At 40.7% G+C, this 17,177-nt stretch overlaps 1 protein-coding gene across 2 annotated transcripts in view; it reads left to right on the forward strand.

Annotated features, from left to right (window-relative positions):
- Positions 1 to 8,617: 8,617 nt before the first annotated feature.
- Positions 8,618 to 17,177, forward strand: part of Cxadr (coxsackie virus and adenovirus receptor) — a gene marked incomplete at its 5' end in the record, with an annotated part of 32,277 nt that continues 23,717 nt past the window's right edge. For both annotated transcript variants that reach the window (XM_013503863.1, XM_013503866.1), the window contains 2 exon segments: positions 8,618 to 8,787; positions 12,340 to 12,544. In XM_013503863.1, the coding sequence (XP_013359317.1) occupies positions 8,618 to 8,787; positions 12,340 to 12,544 (375 nt within the window).

A 17,177-nucleotide genomic window follows, 5' to 3' on the forward strand; every position in this document is an offset into this window, starting at 1 on the left:
CAAAGTATAGTACAACAACGACTGATGATCTCCTACCTCTTTTGTCTGTAACTCACTATTATTTGTCTGTTTTCCTGAGAAACTATCTTGTAGATAACAATATGTAAAACAATAACCATTGATAATTTCCTACCACTTTGTCTGTAATTTGGTAAGCCCCCCCATTATCTTATCCTTCTTTTACTCTTTAAAATTAAAATAAAAAAAAAAAAAGATTAAGTGAGAAGTAGCATATGGTAATGGACGTAAAGTCCCTTGCTGAGTATAGGTGAATGGGTTTATACCTGAAAATGACAATATTTAGTAATCCTTCCATAAATATGAGTGGAAGTCATTTTGCGATTTGAGCAGGGTCATTTTACTGGCGAGAACTTGGGACTGTCTGGTGTATTTGCCTTAGCTGTTGTCCCAGGCAGATGAGCTTGGACTTGTTAAGTTCCCTGCCTGTTACTGGGCATGTAAGGTTGCCTTCGTGGTTTCCTGTTTTAGAGTACCGTAGTGACTAGGGGTGGTTGGGGAATGATGTGCTTGCCCATATGGGCTCTGCACCGTGGGAGCTCAGCCACAAGTCCTAAGATGGGGCAGGCACATTGGCGAGTCCTCGCTCTGCGCGCGTGTTGACGGCGTCTTGTACTGATTTGCTTTCCGCGTTGCCTCATTCCTAATGCTTTTGTCAAGCTAGGCTTTCCTTGAAATTTTAAACACTGTCAATTTTATATGTGAAATATATTTCATGGTTTTAATTATATTTCTTCAAGTCTCAATGTGGCTGTATATTCTCATTAACTCCTTTTTGTCTTTTTTGGGGGGTATCAGGGAATCGAATGCAGAACCTCATGCTTGCCAGGCAGGTGCTGCACCATGGAGCTAAGTCCCTCGCCCGTGAGCTAAATCCCTGGCCCTAACTCCTTTTTTAAAAGACTATGTTTTAGGACAGTCTTACTTGTGTGGCAAAATTGAGTAGAAAGTACGGGCAGCTTTCCATAGTTCCCACCTCCGCACAATCTCCCCACCCCGCAGTCAGCATTCCCTAACTCAGTGGTTCATTTGTTGAAGCTGATAAAGCTATAGGGATGCATTGCTACCTCTCAACGTGCATGGTTTATATTAGGGTCACTCTTGTAGAGTCTACCGATTCGGGCAAATTCATAATGACAGGGAGCCACCTTTGTAATACAGAAGAGTTTTGTTGCCCCCAAAAATGCCTGTACTCCGCTGTTAATCCCTTCCTCCTTTCAAACCCCTGTCAGCCAGTATCTTTAACTGTCTTTGTAAGTTTTACCTTTTCTGAAGTATCATACACTTGTAATTGAACAGAGTACAGCTCCATCAGATTGACTTCTTTTACTTACTATCCATTTAAGATTCTTCGTGTCTTTATGGCTACATTATAAACTTTTAAAATTTAGTATGCATTCCCATGGAAATAATACTGTTATCTTCCAGTCATTTCAACATGATGTCTGTCTGTTCTAGTGAAGGTAGTTTTGGTCACTTGGTTAATGTGCTGCCTGTCAGAATTCTCCATTGTAAAGTTACTGCTCTGTTTCTAAGAGGTGTCTGGTGAGAAGCTTCTTTGACACCATGTAAAATGTCCTGTAATTCTCACTGTTATGCAGTAATTTTAAGCATCTTGGTTGAAATAATTAGCGCTGTGATTTTGCCAAATGATTATAAGAGACCCCCGCAGTGAGCCCCAATCTCCTGCCAGGTATTAAGGCACATGGCGAGTGAGAAAGAAAGATCAAGAGACAAAGGGGCAGTGCAGCTGGGATCTGGGATGACCAATTGTTCACGAGAAAAAGAAGACCAGGAGGCAGCCAGAAGCAGGCGTTTATCCATCCAGGAGGGGATTATTATTGCAGGACTCTGCAGGGTGCTGGTGATTTTAAGCTAATGAAGGTTTTGCCCTGGAGCGTCTTTAGTCTTAGTGGTTTTAGGCTTAGTAGGTGGGAGGCGATGGCCCACCTCTGATGGGATAAAGGAAAATCCCAAAGGCTGATACCAAAAATTGCAAGCTTCCCTTCATCCCTCCAGAAGTGTGTAAACCAGCCCTTGTGAATTTGTGGTCCCCAACAAACTTTTAAAATGTTTAAAATGTGACGTTTTATACCTTCTGTCGCAGCTTCCCTGTGTTTTCCTCTTGTACTTTCCTGTAAAGCTCCACCGTTAAGAATAGACAGATCTTCTGAGGCCTTACTTGGAGGTGACAGTGAGGGCTCGGAAATACCCTGATGAGTGCATGTCCCTTTGATGTACAGCTAGAAGTCAAACTGAGCAGGGGAGAAGGTCTAAAATACTAGTGATTTGGAAACTGGAGATTAAAAAAGCAAGCGGAAAACTAGAAGAGAATGTTATTTCAGTCACTGCCAACTTGGGCCCTGATTCAGTTTGTTTATGTGTTTCAGGATCAAGCGTTTCTTCACTAGACTCTGCAGATACTGGTGGCCTGATAATGTGCTGCATATTTCATCACATTCTGAATATAAGTTTGAATACAATTATAAGAAAACTTGATACTTGATGCAGTGTTTAAACCATGTTTAGACCTACAAATGATTTATTTGCAAGTTAAATTATCAAAATAAAATTGGGTAATGCTAGGACAGAATCTCGAGAGACCCTGCACGAGACCAAGTGTCTGCCCTTCGTCTGATGTGATTGATGACTGTTGCATACCTCAACACTTGAAGAACCTTTCCATGTTGCCTAGAAACCCAAGAACTGTTTTTGCATGATCTTAAGATTTCAGTTCATTTTTAGTACAGCATAGTGAAGAGCAGTAGAATGTTTAAACATTTTGAAAAAGAAATACTGAAGTCATTTTAAAAATGTTTATAATTTCTTAAGCAGTATAGTCATCTCTTGATAGCAGGGCATTGGGTCCGGGGCCCCCTGGCGATTTTCAAACCCACATATATGCAAGACCTTAAATAGAATGGTGTAGGACTTGCATGTAACTGAGGCACATCCTTCGGTAGACTTTTAATCATCCCTAAATTATAATACCCAATACGGGGTAAACGCTGTGTACATAGTTGTTATATTGTCTGAGGAATCATGGCAGGTGAAAGAGTCTGTATATGTTTAGTACAGGTGAAATTTTTAAAAATGATTATCTCCTGGGGCTGGGGATTTAGCTCAGCGGCACAGCACCTGCCTAGCAAGTGCGAGGTCTTGAGTTCGATTCCCAGTACCGGAAAAATCCAAAAAAAAAAAAAAAAAAATATTATCTCCCATTCAGAGTTGGTTGAATTGGATGTAGAACCCACACATGTGCAGAGCATCTGTATACTAATAAAATCTCAGAATAAGGCAGAAATGGGCATTTACTTTTCTCAGAACCCCAGTTCTCAAAAACACAAGTTTCTGTAACATTTTGGCATGTGTGTTTGCAGATCGTGTTTATATCCGTATTGTTGCAGCTTGGGTCTGCACCATCTCTCAGTCTTGTGTTAAAAACTCTGATGCCTGTGGTGGTCCTGGGAGGGGGTGGGAACATGGGGTTAGAGCCTAGGGGGAGACAGATACATTGTGGGGACGGTGCCCTCCGGGGCACATTGGGATCCCAGCCACTTTCTGACTTTCTTAATCTCTCCTCCTCTCTGCTTCCTGTCCCTTTTTCTCCCTCTTCTTTCTCCTTCCCTGCGCACCCCGCCCCCCAGCCAAAGTGCTGAAAGCAGCTGTGCCAAGTGATCAAGTACTGAAACCTCTAAAACTGAGCCAGAAAAAAGTCTTTCCTATGTTTAAGTCATTTATCTCAGATATTTTGTTGCAGTAACTGAAAGCTGACCACATGCATATATAATAGTTTTAAGGTGGTCTTTTAAAATTATTATTTTTTTTCTTTTTGAGACAGGGTTTCCCTATGTAGTTTAGGCTGGCCTTGAGCTCACTATGTAGCTCAGGCTGGCCTCAGACTTGAAGCAGTCCTCCTGCCTCAGCCTCCTGAGTGCTGCAATTACATGCTTGTGCCACCACGCCTGGCCTGAATGGTGATATTTGAAAAATATGTGAAAGAAGATAGCCTAAACTCCAAATAAAGAGTAATTCCTCCAAACAGTGTTCCACTTGGGTTCACTAGAGATGGCTTAAACAGTCTGCAGCTGAGCAAGAGCTCATAAATCTTGCTAATCTCACTGTGACAATGGTAGTGTCTCTTAAATGCATAAGCCATACCCAGTTTAAGGTGGTCTTTTAAAATAATAATATTTTTCTGTATCGAACAAGAATGAATAAGGAGAATTTGAACTTTTACACCTGTAGATGTCTAATGTCATTTAATTCTTTGTTTTTTTTTGGTGGTACTGAGGATTGAACCCAGGGCCTCACATATGCTGATCAAACATTCTACCACTGAGCTACTTCCCCAGCCCTCATTTAACTTTTTTGTTGCCTTCTATAAAATGGAAACTCAAAAACTACATCATGACTTAAAAGGTTTTGTTATTTACAGCAGTTTTGCATTCTCATTTATTTTTTCTCCTTGTTTTTGGGCTCATATTTTGAAATGGAATTTTTCACTCCAGGGTGTACTTAGGTTATTCATCTCTTACTTGCTATATAAAGTATTAATAACCAGCCAGGTGTGGTGGTGCATGCTTACACTCCCAGCACTCTGGAGGCCGACAGTTGGATTGCCATGAGTTGGAGGCCATTCTTAGCTACATAGTAAGTTTATCACCAGCCTGAACTGCATAGCAAGGCCCTGTCTCAGTGACAGCAACAACAAAGCAATAATAAAGTATTAATAGCCAGACAAATTAAATGCAGGCAGCAAATTGTAATGGCCATAGAAAGGAGCACTTGAAATAGGATTTTTTTCTGGCAGATTAATGCTTGCCTCTTTCACTCAACAGTCCCTTTCTACAGCAGGATGTAGAGGTACCTATAGTTTCTCCCTGCTCTAATGGAGCTAGAGGTTTAATGGTAAATCAGGACTGTCCTTTGAAATTACTATTTTGTTTCATTTTGTGATGGGATCCCACTACGAATTCCAGTCTGGCTTGGAGGTGTGATCCTGGTGCTCTGGTTGTGCCTGGCTGTACGTGCACTTTAGAAGGTCCTGAAAATACGAGGTAGTATGGGAACAAGATAAGCTCATCCACATGTACTTGTAACAGAGCCCTGGCAGCTCCATCTTGAAACTTAAAAATTAAAAAAATTTTCAGTAGCATATGCTACAGTGGTGATACAAGTAAAGTATTACGAGCATTCATAGGAGGAAGGACAGAAAAGTCATGGTGATGTGGAGAAGCAGAAGAATACCTTAGTGAACGATGTGAAAATGGAACTGAGTTTTATTACAAATAATTAAAAATACTTAGAGGTTTAAATATTGATTTAGGAGAAATGCTTGAGATAATACATATAAATATCAAATTCTAATTTTAAATAGATACGTGGATATGAAATGGAGTAATATATATTTTGGGGGATAGTATGTAGTCCATTTGGTCTGAAGCAGTAGGTTTGGGTGATGTATCCATCAGTCTTTGTGGTGTCACAGAGCGGCCCCAGGCTGCGAGTGGAGATACAGAAGTGTGGACCCCTGGTGCTGTGGGTTTCCAGGTTAGGAGCCGCCGAACGCGAGGCCAGGCTCACTCGTGGGACTGGGGACAGCTGGTCTTGATAGGAGCTGAGTGTTACGGGACCCTAATTTTGGCAGACTCCTCAAATCTTTCATTTGGGGGTCATTCACACTGTGGCGGGGATCTACTTTTGGTCAGAACAGGGTAACCTCAAAAGGAAGGGACAAGATGCAGAGAATTTGTATTCATTTTTAATCTCTTTAGGTCTCTTAAATGCTGTTAAATAAAAACCTGAACATAAATGGTCTTAAATGTAGCCTGGCTTTTCTTTAGTTCTCAATCTTTTGGCTTCAACTTTATCAACATTTTAGTAAATCTGATAGTTAAGTACTGTAATTACGTTTATAGCTAGTAGAAAGGATCAGGTCATGACTAGTAATGCTTCGTTTTAGTTTATTCTGTTGGAATTTATTATTTGGTCAGTGATTCGATGAAACATTGTTATGCAACTGTATATAAGTTTTTTTTTAATATTCATCAAAATGTATTGCTCAGAAATGTTTAAGCGTTATAAGACTAAGTATACTAAACGTTTAGAATTAAAGACTTGGCAGGAAATGTGTCAGAGTTTATCAACGTGTGCCCTAAGAACAGTGAGTTCTCAGTGTGCCATGGCAGAGTTGCAGTCAAACAGTCACTGTGGAAAACTGGGACACTGGATTGACAAAACTCTTCATTTTGCTTTAATGTGTTTACTTTTATGGTGGTGCAGGGGAGTAACAGGCTGTGTGAACCATATCATAATTGTAGTGCTTAAATCTTCCCCAGCTTCTTGTTTCGTCCTGAATGTCAGGTGTGCTGGAGCCCAGGTGGTAGAGCTGCTTTTTAAACAGGAAATGGCAAAACTTGTGGTTGTACATGTTAATGTTTGAATTTCTGCCTAAGAAAATATTAGGTTATTATAAAGAAACCCCAAGTGTGACAATTGTGCTGTGCTTACTTTCATGTTAAATAGTATAACATTTTTATGTGGTGTCCTTTATGCTCTCAGTTTGCATTTTATTTTATTATTATTATTATTATTATTATTTTTGTCTTTTTGAGACAGGGTCTCACTATGCAGTTCAGGCTGGCCTTGAGCTCACTTTGTAGCCCAGGCTGGCGTCGAACTTGCAAGGATCCTCCTGCCTCAGCCTCCTGAGTGCTGGGATTACAGGTGTGCGGCACCATGCCCATCTTCAATTTGCATTTTAAATCAAGTTGATGACTCCTTCAGAAGTTAATCTTATTTGAAGATAAACATTGAACAAACTTGTTTTTATGTGGAAATTGATAGGATTTTTTTTTTCTTCCTTTCCTTTTGAAAAACACATTGATTAAACTTGTTTTTCTTATACATCAAGAAGTAAAACCATTTTGCTTGGAGTTAATTTCCACCTTTTATGCATGTAAGTGACACTGTCATTGTCACAGTGAAGTTAGAAAGGAGATTCTGTGAGCTCTTGCTCAGTTGCAGACTAAGCCATCTCTAATGAACTCAAGCAGAAGAATATTTGTGAGGAATTGTTTGTTGGAGCTTAGGCTATCTTCTTTTACATATTTTTCAAATATCACCATTTGGGCCAGGCGTGGTGGCACACACATGTAATTGAAGCATTCAGGAGGCTGAGGCAGGAGGATTGCTTCAAGTTTGAGGCCACCCTGGGCTACATAGTTTAAGGGCAACCTGAACTACCTAGCGAGACCCTGCTTCCTAAATAAATAAATAAATAAATAAATGCCATTCAGCATTAATTTTTAAAATTGTGAGCTAAATGGAAATTTTATAGAATGTGAATTTCAGAGTAAAACAGGATTTTTTTTTTTTTTTTTTTTTTTTTTTTTTTTGAGACAGAGTCTCGCTATGCAGTTCAGGCTGGCCTTGAGCTCACTTTGTAGCCCAGGCTGGTCTCAAACTCCCCAATGATCCTCCTGCCTCAGCCTCCCAAGTGCTGGGATTACAGGCACGCACCATCACGCCTGGCTCTACCATAAGATTTTAAGAAGGCTTTTTAAAAAATAAAGTACAGTTGTGATTTTTTTTTTCAAGAAGGAAATAGGGGATGAGCAGTAAGAAATTTTTTAAAGGTAATATTGAAGCCAACCATGTGGTAAATTGTAGAACATACTGTCATGCATTATTGAATGTTGGGCATAGACGCTGAGAAATGGCATCATTTGGTGACTTTGTCATCGAGTGATGATCAGCGTGTACTTACACAAACCTGTGTGGGGTGGTCTACTGTATACCTAGGCTGTATGGTATAGCCTGCTGCTCCTAGGCTACAAACCAGTGCAGCCTGAGACCGTACCGAATTACTCTAGGAATTTGTAACACAGTGCTGTTTGTGTACCATAAGATGTTTAAATGTAGAAAAGCTTCAGTAGAAATACTCTGAAATGAAACGGGTTTTTTCAACTCCATTTTAATCTTGTGGGGCCATGGTCAGAGATTTAATGAAAATTTAATGTTATGCAGTGCGTGACTATATATAAGTTGTGTCCTTTTTGTATTCATCAAAATGTATTGCTTAGAAATGTTTAAGTGTTCCATACAAGTTATAAGACTATGTGTAATAAATGTTTAGAGTTAAAAACTTGGCAGGAGATGTGTCAGAGTTTATCAGTGTGTGCCCTAAGAACAGTGAGTTCTCAGTGTGCCATGGTGGTGTGGTTAACGTAAAGTAGTACCGCCTTGGATTTGGGTGACATTACTGATCTTTCAGAGAATCTAGCTAACTACAGTTGTGACCAACTGCAGGGACATAGAAGCCCTCTTACTAGTAGTAAAGACTGAGATTTTATATTATGTTCAGAAGCTTAAGGTGTTCTTAAAGGGTATTTTACATAAAACTCGGTAGTATTAATAGTGTCATTTCATTCTTACAAAGCACCATGGTATATGAATGTCATTCCTCTGGATGGACTCAAAACCCATCCGTGTCCCCCACTTCATTGTACTTCCCGGAAAGTCTACAGGACCCAGTTGCTATTATTCTCCAGGTGACAGCAGATGCTTAGTCCTGTGTACATGTTTCTTTCTACAGATCTCACTAGAAGTTTGAGTATCACTCCTCCCGATCAGATGATGATTGAAAAAGCCAAAGGGGAAACTGCCTATCTTCCATGCAAATTTACTATTGGTCCTGATGACCAGGGACCACTGGACATTGAATGGCTGCTATCACCAGCTGATAATCAGAAGGTGGATCAAGTGGTGAGTTTTATAAGTGCTTGGTCCTTGGGTAAATGTCCGTGCAATTGTCTTCGTGTCCATCACTGTGCTCATCACACGGATGGGGCATATTAGCTGGGAAGAGAGCCCACTGGCTCAGCCTTGATCTAGGTGAGGAAGTCACGTGATCATGCTGGTGGAAAGTGAGGTCATCTTTGTGATGGAGTGAAATGGAATAAGTGACCTAAGATTACAGAAGAAGAAAAGGTCCATGTAGTTTTCTACAGAAAGCTTTTAGGGAGAAAAGGAACTTGTGATAATTCTGAAAGTCTGGATTTGAATGTGCAGATCACAAGGCAGGGAAGAGTGGACAGGCTCTGGAGCTGGCTTCATGGGGAGATGGCCGTGTTCGTAGTGTGTTGGGGATGGTGAGTGACCTGTTCTGTGTTAATACACCTGAGAGAAGTGAATTCTAGGTTTCACCTGAGGACCCTTTACCAGTGGAAGGGCCGTGGGGTGTGATGTATATAAAGCAGGTATATATTGTTATTACAGAGTCTGTTCCCTTTATTTCTTCAAGTTACATCCTGTATGATGAATTTCTTAAGCAAGGTTAAGTTGGTATAGCAGAAAAACAGTCCAACTTAAATTATAATTTTTTTAAAAAATCACAATATTGTTGTAGTATTTTTTTTCTAACCAAAGTAGTAAGAGCCTAATAAGAAAATTTGGAAGGCTAAAAATAGCACAGAAAGGAACACTTGTTCAGTAATCTCACCTCCAAATACATATATAACACTTTGCCTTTTAAGTATTTCACTTTATTTAACATGTTCTTATTTAATTAAAAACTAAACATTCATAAATTATGTTGGACCAGGAGATGAAAATAAGTTCACTTCAAGGAGTGCAGCGAAAAAGAAATTATATTTGTTTATTGTCCATGTAAAAGAAGGGCTTGATTAAACTGAAAAATCATTCTGTGTAATGACTGAATTTGTACCACTAGGTAATTAATATTTTTGGCAAATCCAGACAATTTGACCTGTGAAGGAAGCAATTGAGATGCATTCCTAAGTTGTCGAGGCTAAGGCCACTCCTCAGAGAAATAACCTCTGCCCCATTCTGCCACTGAAACTTCCTCTTGTCTTCTAAGCAAAATAAACTGAGCCCGACTCTCCCTGGTTCCTCACCCCATACTGTTTCTTTTCTCTGTCCATCTTACGTTCCTCTCTCTCTCTCTGGAGAGCTGGCACTCTGAATGCAGGCTGCTCACCGAGGCTGTGCACTTCCCCTTTTCCGCGCAGTGGCTGTCCTCCGCTGGAAGCCAGCCCCCTGAGGCGTGGTTAGGATGGAGAGCACATCTTCAGTGCTTCTGTCTGAGGTGCATGGGATGAGTGCAGCCCTGAGCAGGTGCGCACGGAGCAAGCGGCACAGTGTGCCCCGAGCCGACGTAGTGTGTCTGTTAGTGGAAAGACGACCCCACGTCTCTCGGGTTGAGTGGGAGGCACAGTCCTGCTGTCAGCAGGGGCTGTGGGAAAAGTGTGAGACTATGTGCTTGACCATGAGAGTCTGTTCCTGTGTTAAAAACCCAGCCTCAAAGCAGTGTATAGTAAAATCAGACAAGTGGGAGAATGGGGAGAAATCGATACAGAAGAGGACGCCTACAAAGAATTTCAGCTACTTCATACGCTAGCTGAAGACCAGTTACAGTATATTTAAGCTGGTAGACGCAGTGGCTAGGGATGAGGAATTGGATTGGACTGCAGAGATGCTGAAGATTGGGCATACGTTCTGAAAAGTGTATCACTAGGTGCTTATGCCGTGGTGTGGCTGTCAGAGTGCAGCGACACAGACGTACAGTGGCTACGGAATTGTATATATGTGCTCCTTGGTCGGCTGAAACATGGTTATGTGGTACGTTACTATTTTGCAGTCTGAAAAGACACCCTCCAGTGAGAATTATTATATATTTGCAAAGGAGGGAAGATGACCAGAGTCATACAGCTGGCGATAAATTAGGTTAAAATTTGAATATAGTTCTCTGTGACTTTCAATCTGCACATTTATGGTCCTTTGCACTGTAGCGTCCTTTACTCTCACCCATGTTCCATAAATGTATTTCCTCCTGTCACATAGGAACAAATACGTTCCACCTCAGAGTTGTTAGAATTCGCTCCTCTTAGCTGTGGGACTCCCGTGTAGTGTTCCCTGTGGACAGTGCTGTCACCCTTGCAGGGATATGAAGAGGAATCAGTAGAAATGTGGAAGGGTCTGGTTGTTTTCATGGGGAAGTGCTGAGAGATGACTGAGGGGCGTGTGTGCGGCAGTGTGAGCTATTGAAGGCAGGGTAGATGGGACTGTGCGACCTTTAGAACAAGTAAGCGAACAGGAAGCGAGGGCAGCCCCAGGCGTGGCGTTCTCAGTAGTGCTGCTGACAAGGGGGTGTGGCAAGGAGTGGACTAAATTACGGCTGTGTTTGGCCCATGTTTGGCCCTTGTTTAGCCCGTGCTTACCGGGTGAGCTAGCTGTGGACGCTCGGGCTGCTATTTATGTTTACATAACAGTTACTCACAGTGTGTAGACTGCAGACATTTTCCTGATGACTCTTTGGGTTTGGCACTACTTTTTGCCCCTTGAGTCTCGTGTGAACAGAACATAGGATTTTAGTGGTGAATGTGAAAATTTATGAAATGTTTTAAATTAACTTCAGAGTCTGTTAGAGATGACCAGTGTTCTCCACCAAGTCAAACTTAGCACCCATTTTATTTTCCTTCTGAATCTAGTCTTTGATCACTGCCGCCAAAGCCTGTCATTCAGAAAACTCAGTGGAAGAGGAAATGGGCTTCGCGTTAGTCACAGAGGTTCATTGAAAGCTCTTGCTCACCTGGACACACATGTACCTGAGGAGGCTCACTGCATGATGTTACACTCTAGACTCTAGAACCCCTAGGTGTCTTCAAAGCAGTAATGAGGCATACATAATGTCGTCATTGGGTGCCACAGGTGAATTTTGATAAGCCTTTTTGGAGAGAGAGGAGGCAGTATTTTTTTTTTTTTGTCTTTTTGAGACAGGGTCTCACTATGTAGTTCAGGCTGGCCTTGAGCTCCCTTTGTAGCCCAGGCTGGTCTCGAACTCGCAACAGTCCTCTTGCGTCAGCCTCCCGAGCGCTGGGATTACAGATGTGCACCACCATGCCCGGCCAAGGCAGTATATTTTTGATTTTGTGCATTTAATTGATTGACTGCAGGCTTGGAGGCACTTGAAAAATGGAGCGAATAGGAATGAACAAAGCTGCGTCCTGTCGAGTCTTACAAATCTATTATGGAGCTCTGTTATGTTGGATATTGGTTTCACCATTTAAAAATGGGAGCATGGGAATAAACTCAAGGATATCACGGACCCCTTTCTGTCTTCTTATTCTGTCATTTGGATAGTTTTAGATTTTCTCGTCATTCAGTGTTCTATTTCTGTTTTGGACTCTATGCCATCAGTATACTATTGGTATACTATACTGTACTGTCTGTGCTATCGGTTCATTTAATGAGGTAGGTTTTGTTGTTATTTAATATTCTTGTTTGGTTTTCTTTTAGATTATTTTATATTCTGGAGACAAAATTTATGATAACTACCATGAAGCTCTGAAAGGACGAGTACATTTTACAAGTAACGATCTCAAATCTGGTGATGCATCAATAAATGTAACAAATTTGCAGTTGTCGGATATTGGCACATACCAGTGCAAAGTGAAGAAAGCTCCTGGTGTTGCAAATAAGAAAGTTTTGCTGACAGTTCTTGGTGAGTTATTTTTATTTGTATGAAGCAGTTAGTAACAGGAGTGATCACATACTGTAGGAGCAATATCGATGTAAGGCAACCTTTAGCTTCTTAGAGTAGGAATTGTAAACATTCGAAGTGTTTGTGACTGTCTCAGATAGGGTATCTGTCTGTCTACAGCAGGGATGGCCCTTTTATATTAAACCCCCGAGTCCGGCATCTGGTCTTCAGGACGGACAAGGAGGAAACACTGACCCACCTCCCTGATGTAGCTCTGTGGAGGGTTACCATAGCCAAGTTGGCCTTCACACTTGGGAGGGAGAGAAGAGACAGAATGGGGATGTGAGAAGGAAGAAGGAAGCGATTGCTAAAGGGAAGTGATGATCTAACGAGGTTGTCACAGAGCCAGAGAAGAACATCCTTCTGTGTTCTCAGATGAGTCATTACAGCTGCTGGGAGAAACCTCCAGAATTGTTTTCTTTTAAAAGTGAGAATTAGAGGGACGCTTGTCTACCAGCTTTCCTTGTAAATTCTACCTGGGTATTCTGGGAAAGATCAAATGAAGTGCCCTGTAGTGACCCAGTAAGTGATAGTCCATTGGGAGCACTCCCTTGGTTCACTGGGAGAGACTCTGCCTGATACTTCCGTTCTGAAGGAGTTGCCACCGTAGCACCCATAGGGTAATGAAAGTTCATTCACTGAACTCGGTGCTGTGTGGCCGTGAACCCAGATGACGTAGTTTACTGGATGTGAAGGATGGCATTTGCTATGGCTTCACCCCATTGTTGGAGTCTGCCCTGCTCTTTCAGAACACTTAAGTTCACATGGTTACAGCTCAGAAAAGAAGCTGAAGTGGGTAAGGATAACAAAGGGCTTAATAGGTTAGTATTGTGGCCTCATATCACCGGTGCCTTCTCCCGGAGCTCTGACAGGGTCTATTATTGAGACCTTCTGGTGTGGAGAGTTGTTTGCAAGAATACAGCACGCATAACTGATAGTTTTCTGGATGTATATAGTGCGCTCAGACAATAGCATGCTGCCAGACACAGTGGCAATAGCTAGAATAGTGGCTCATTCAACTCTGATCCGAAATGTCCTGGAGGATTTGCAAGTCATTGATACAGGACAGGGCTTTTGCTGCCACACACATTTCTAAATTTTGAAATAATTTTTAGTTTTGTAGAAAATTACTTTTCTAAAATTTTTATTAGTACATGTTCGCAGTACATAATGATCACATTCACTGTAGGGAGTTGATAACCATGTACATAACACATCTCAATCCCTCTCAATTTTTTTTTTTTTTTTTTGCCAGCATCAGATGAAATTTTTGAAAATACTTGAACGTAATTTCCCCCAATGTTAACAAAATCATACTGTAGATATCAAAATCAAGAAATTAACATTGGTATAGTACTGTTAACTAAAATGTAGACCAAATTGGAATTTCACAGTTCAGTGTGACAGTTTTTTCTAGCATGGATCTAGAACTCACATTGCACTTAATGTCTCTGTAATCTCTTCCCATCATATCAAGGGTTGCATGATGTCATCTTATTTTAATCATGACCAGTTGGTTTAAGTTTTATCTGATGAGCTTCTACACTATAAAGTTACTCTTTTCCCCTCTGAAATTAAAAAATAAATCTTGAGGGATCTACTTTGAGACTGCAGATAGCCTGTTTCTCCCCTCATGTTTTTCCATTGGCTTTAGCATGTATTGATGGCTTTTGTCTGGAGAAATAGTGATGTTAGTTTGTTTTTGCAGTACTGAGGATTGAACCCAGGGCCTTTGCATTGAGCTACATCCCCAGCCTTTTAAAAAAAATTTATTGTGAGACAGGATCTCACTGAATCATTAAATCACCTGGGCTGGCTTGAGTTTATAATCCTGAGTCATCCTCTCAAGACTGCTGGATTACAAGTGGTTAGAGTTTTTGAACCAAGCAGAAATAGCATTCGTGGGAAGATAATGTAATGATAAAAGTATGTCTCGTCCCATATAGGGATTTGGAAGATATTTCCTGTAGACTTAAGGTAGGCCACTGGCATGAGAGGATGATGATGTGCATTGGTACCTCAGTTCATGAACTTTCCACGATTCTGGTCACAAACCAAATTGGACAAGAACTGAATCAAATTTTCCTATAAGGTCAGCATTGAACCTGGCCCCAGAATTTGATTCCGTCCTCATCCAATTCAGTTCTCAGTGAGAATCATGGAAAGAATTAAGTTTGTGAGTTGAGGTACCACTGCAAAATACGTATGGAGCACAGCATTACTAAATTGTAGGGATACAATGGCCAGGTACAGCCTGATGGCCTCATACATTTGTCTGGGAAGAGCTGTAGGCTATGCTGATGTTCATGGAAGCAAAAGTTGTGAAGATGATGGCCACCAAAGGTATTTTGGAAGCCAAGTTTATGGTCAGCAAGAGTGTCATGGGGAAGGAACCAATGTTCCCTGTGGTGTCACGGTTGGAAGGGCATGTAACGAACTTGCACTTTCTCACTAGAAAGTAGTTGGGCTCTTCCAAAATGATGTTCAAAAACCAGGATTGATAAACTCTTTCTTTTGTGGATAGAGTATATTGAAATCTCAAATTCAACTGGACCTTTGAGTTTGTAAACAGCAGCTTTAAATAATTGCTCGTTATTGGATATGTTTGGGATATGGAAAAGAGACATTTTTAGTAGGAAGGATAAGAATTAGAATTAGGTTAGAATATTATATTAACCAACATTTGCTGGTTTGATGTAAAAAGTGTTACTTTAATAATCTCATCTGCCAAATTTATTTGACGTAAGTTCAGTTGATGTGGTCTGTATGGTAACTGATCAATCTGGAAAAGAAACGAATTTGTTTAGAAAAATCAATAATGCAGTTAAATGCATCTATTGATAAATAGCAGTAACAGATGAAGAAGTAAATTTGTTAAGGAGTATTAAGAAATTTTGAAGGTGTGAGATTATGCTGGACAACCTTAGTCCAAGGTACTCCACTGCATGTGACAGATCCTGCTGACCAGCTTTGGGAAACACTTCAGCATTTTCTTAAAGAGTTGAATGTATATTTACATATGACCCAGGAATTACCCCGTAAATGGAAAATATATGACAGTATTACATAAGTGTTCAAGCAGTGGTGTTTATAACAGTACAGATTTCTAAAACTCCTAAACCTTTATTCATAGTGGTAAAGGAATAAAAACTCATCCAGGACTGAAAGAATAAAAATTAGCTTCAACTAAAAAAAGTAAAAGCCTGCTACAGAATTTATAGGAAACATTTCTCCCAAGGTTGTAGAAGAGCAGTAAAATATTATTACACTTTTTCTAGTGTTCCCCCAGACCCACTTTATTTGAACAATGATTACTGAAGGGCGGATCTCTAGATAGCATCCACTGCACACTTAACTCTACTTCTCCTGATCTCTCCTCAGAAACAGCCAGTTGAGAATTGAACTCTGCTTTCTTGAGAATTTCCTCAGAGTCTTCTCTCTTCTCTCCTGCCAGTGGCATTCCATGGTTCTCTGTGGTGCCTTCCCGCACGGTTAATCTGACTTTGACAGGCTGCATACTTACTCCTGGTCAGTTTCGCTGATTAGGTTATAATAGTAGCCCCAGAACTGCAAACAGCGTTCGAAAGGGTGGATGGATAAGTGAACATATTATAGTCACTCAGTGGAATATTAATCTATAGTAACAGAATGATTACCAATAGGTACAATATGAATCAACTTAGGAAACATCCTGGATGAAAGAAGTGAGACAAGTACGTGCTATACTATATTTTCATTTATATTGTAGAAAGGGAATGTTAAGAGTTTGAAGCGAGATTGACTGCAGCTAGCAAGGAGGGAACTTTCTTTGGAGAGGACTGGACTGGTGCTTAATTGATCTAGTTGGCCCTCTATATCTTTGGGTTCTGCATCCTCAGATTGATCCAACATGACTCAAAAATACTGAGAAAAAAGTATGTCTGTACTGAACATGTATAGACTTTTAAAAATCTTTCTTTCTAATCACACATTATAATAGCTGCTTATGTAGCGTTTACCTTATATTAGACATTGCAGGTAGTCTAGAGTTGCCTTAGAGTCTGTAGGGCACGTAAGCATCCGGTATTTTCGAATCCACAGAGGGCTCTCGAACTGATTTCCCCCTGTGGATACCAAGTGATGACTATGTGTACATATTTGTTAAAAGTAATCAACCCACATGATTAACTGGTAATTTAGTATATGAATGTTATGTCTTAGTGAAGTTCAACCAAAGGTTATGCAGCACCAGGGTTGGGATAAGTTGCAGGTAATGAGGCGTAGTAGCTGCACTAAAGGATTACTCAAGGAGATACAGAAAACAGCCTGAGGTATACTTTTTTGTAACACTGCTCTCTCAATGGATCTGCTAATGTACATACGAATGTTAAATGGTTCTTGTTGCACTAAGTGAATTGTCCCTGTTATCAGCATTTTTCATTATAAATCCCGATTGTCAGTGTGACTTGGCACTTACTCCTAGAAGACTGCATTTCAAGTTCGGAGAAGAATAGGTAAGGAGTGGAGGGGACACTTTCTTGAGTGGCAAGTCTTCCAGCTCGCATCATCCTTGCTTTTTTCACATGTGCCCATGGAATGGAGGGCATGGAGCTGT

The sequence above is a fragment of the Chinchilla lanigera genome, unplaced genomic scaffold (assembly GCF_000276665.1).
Source record: "Chinchilla lanigera isolate Chin_1 unplaced genomic scaffold, ChiLan1.0 scaffold00006, whole genome shotgun sequence".
NCBI lineage: Eukaryota > Metazoa > Chordata > Mammalia > Rodentia > Chinchillidae > Chinchilla > Chinchilla lanigera.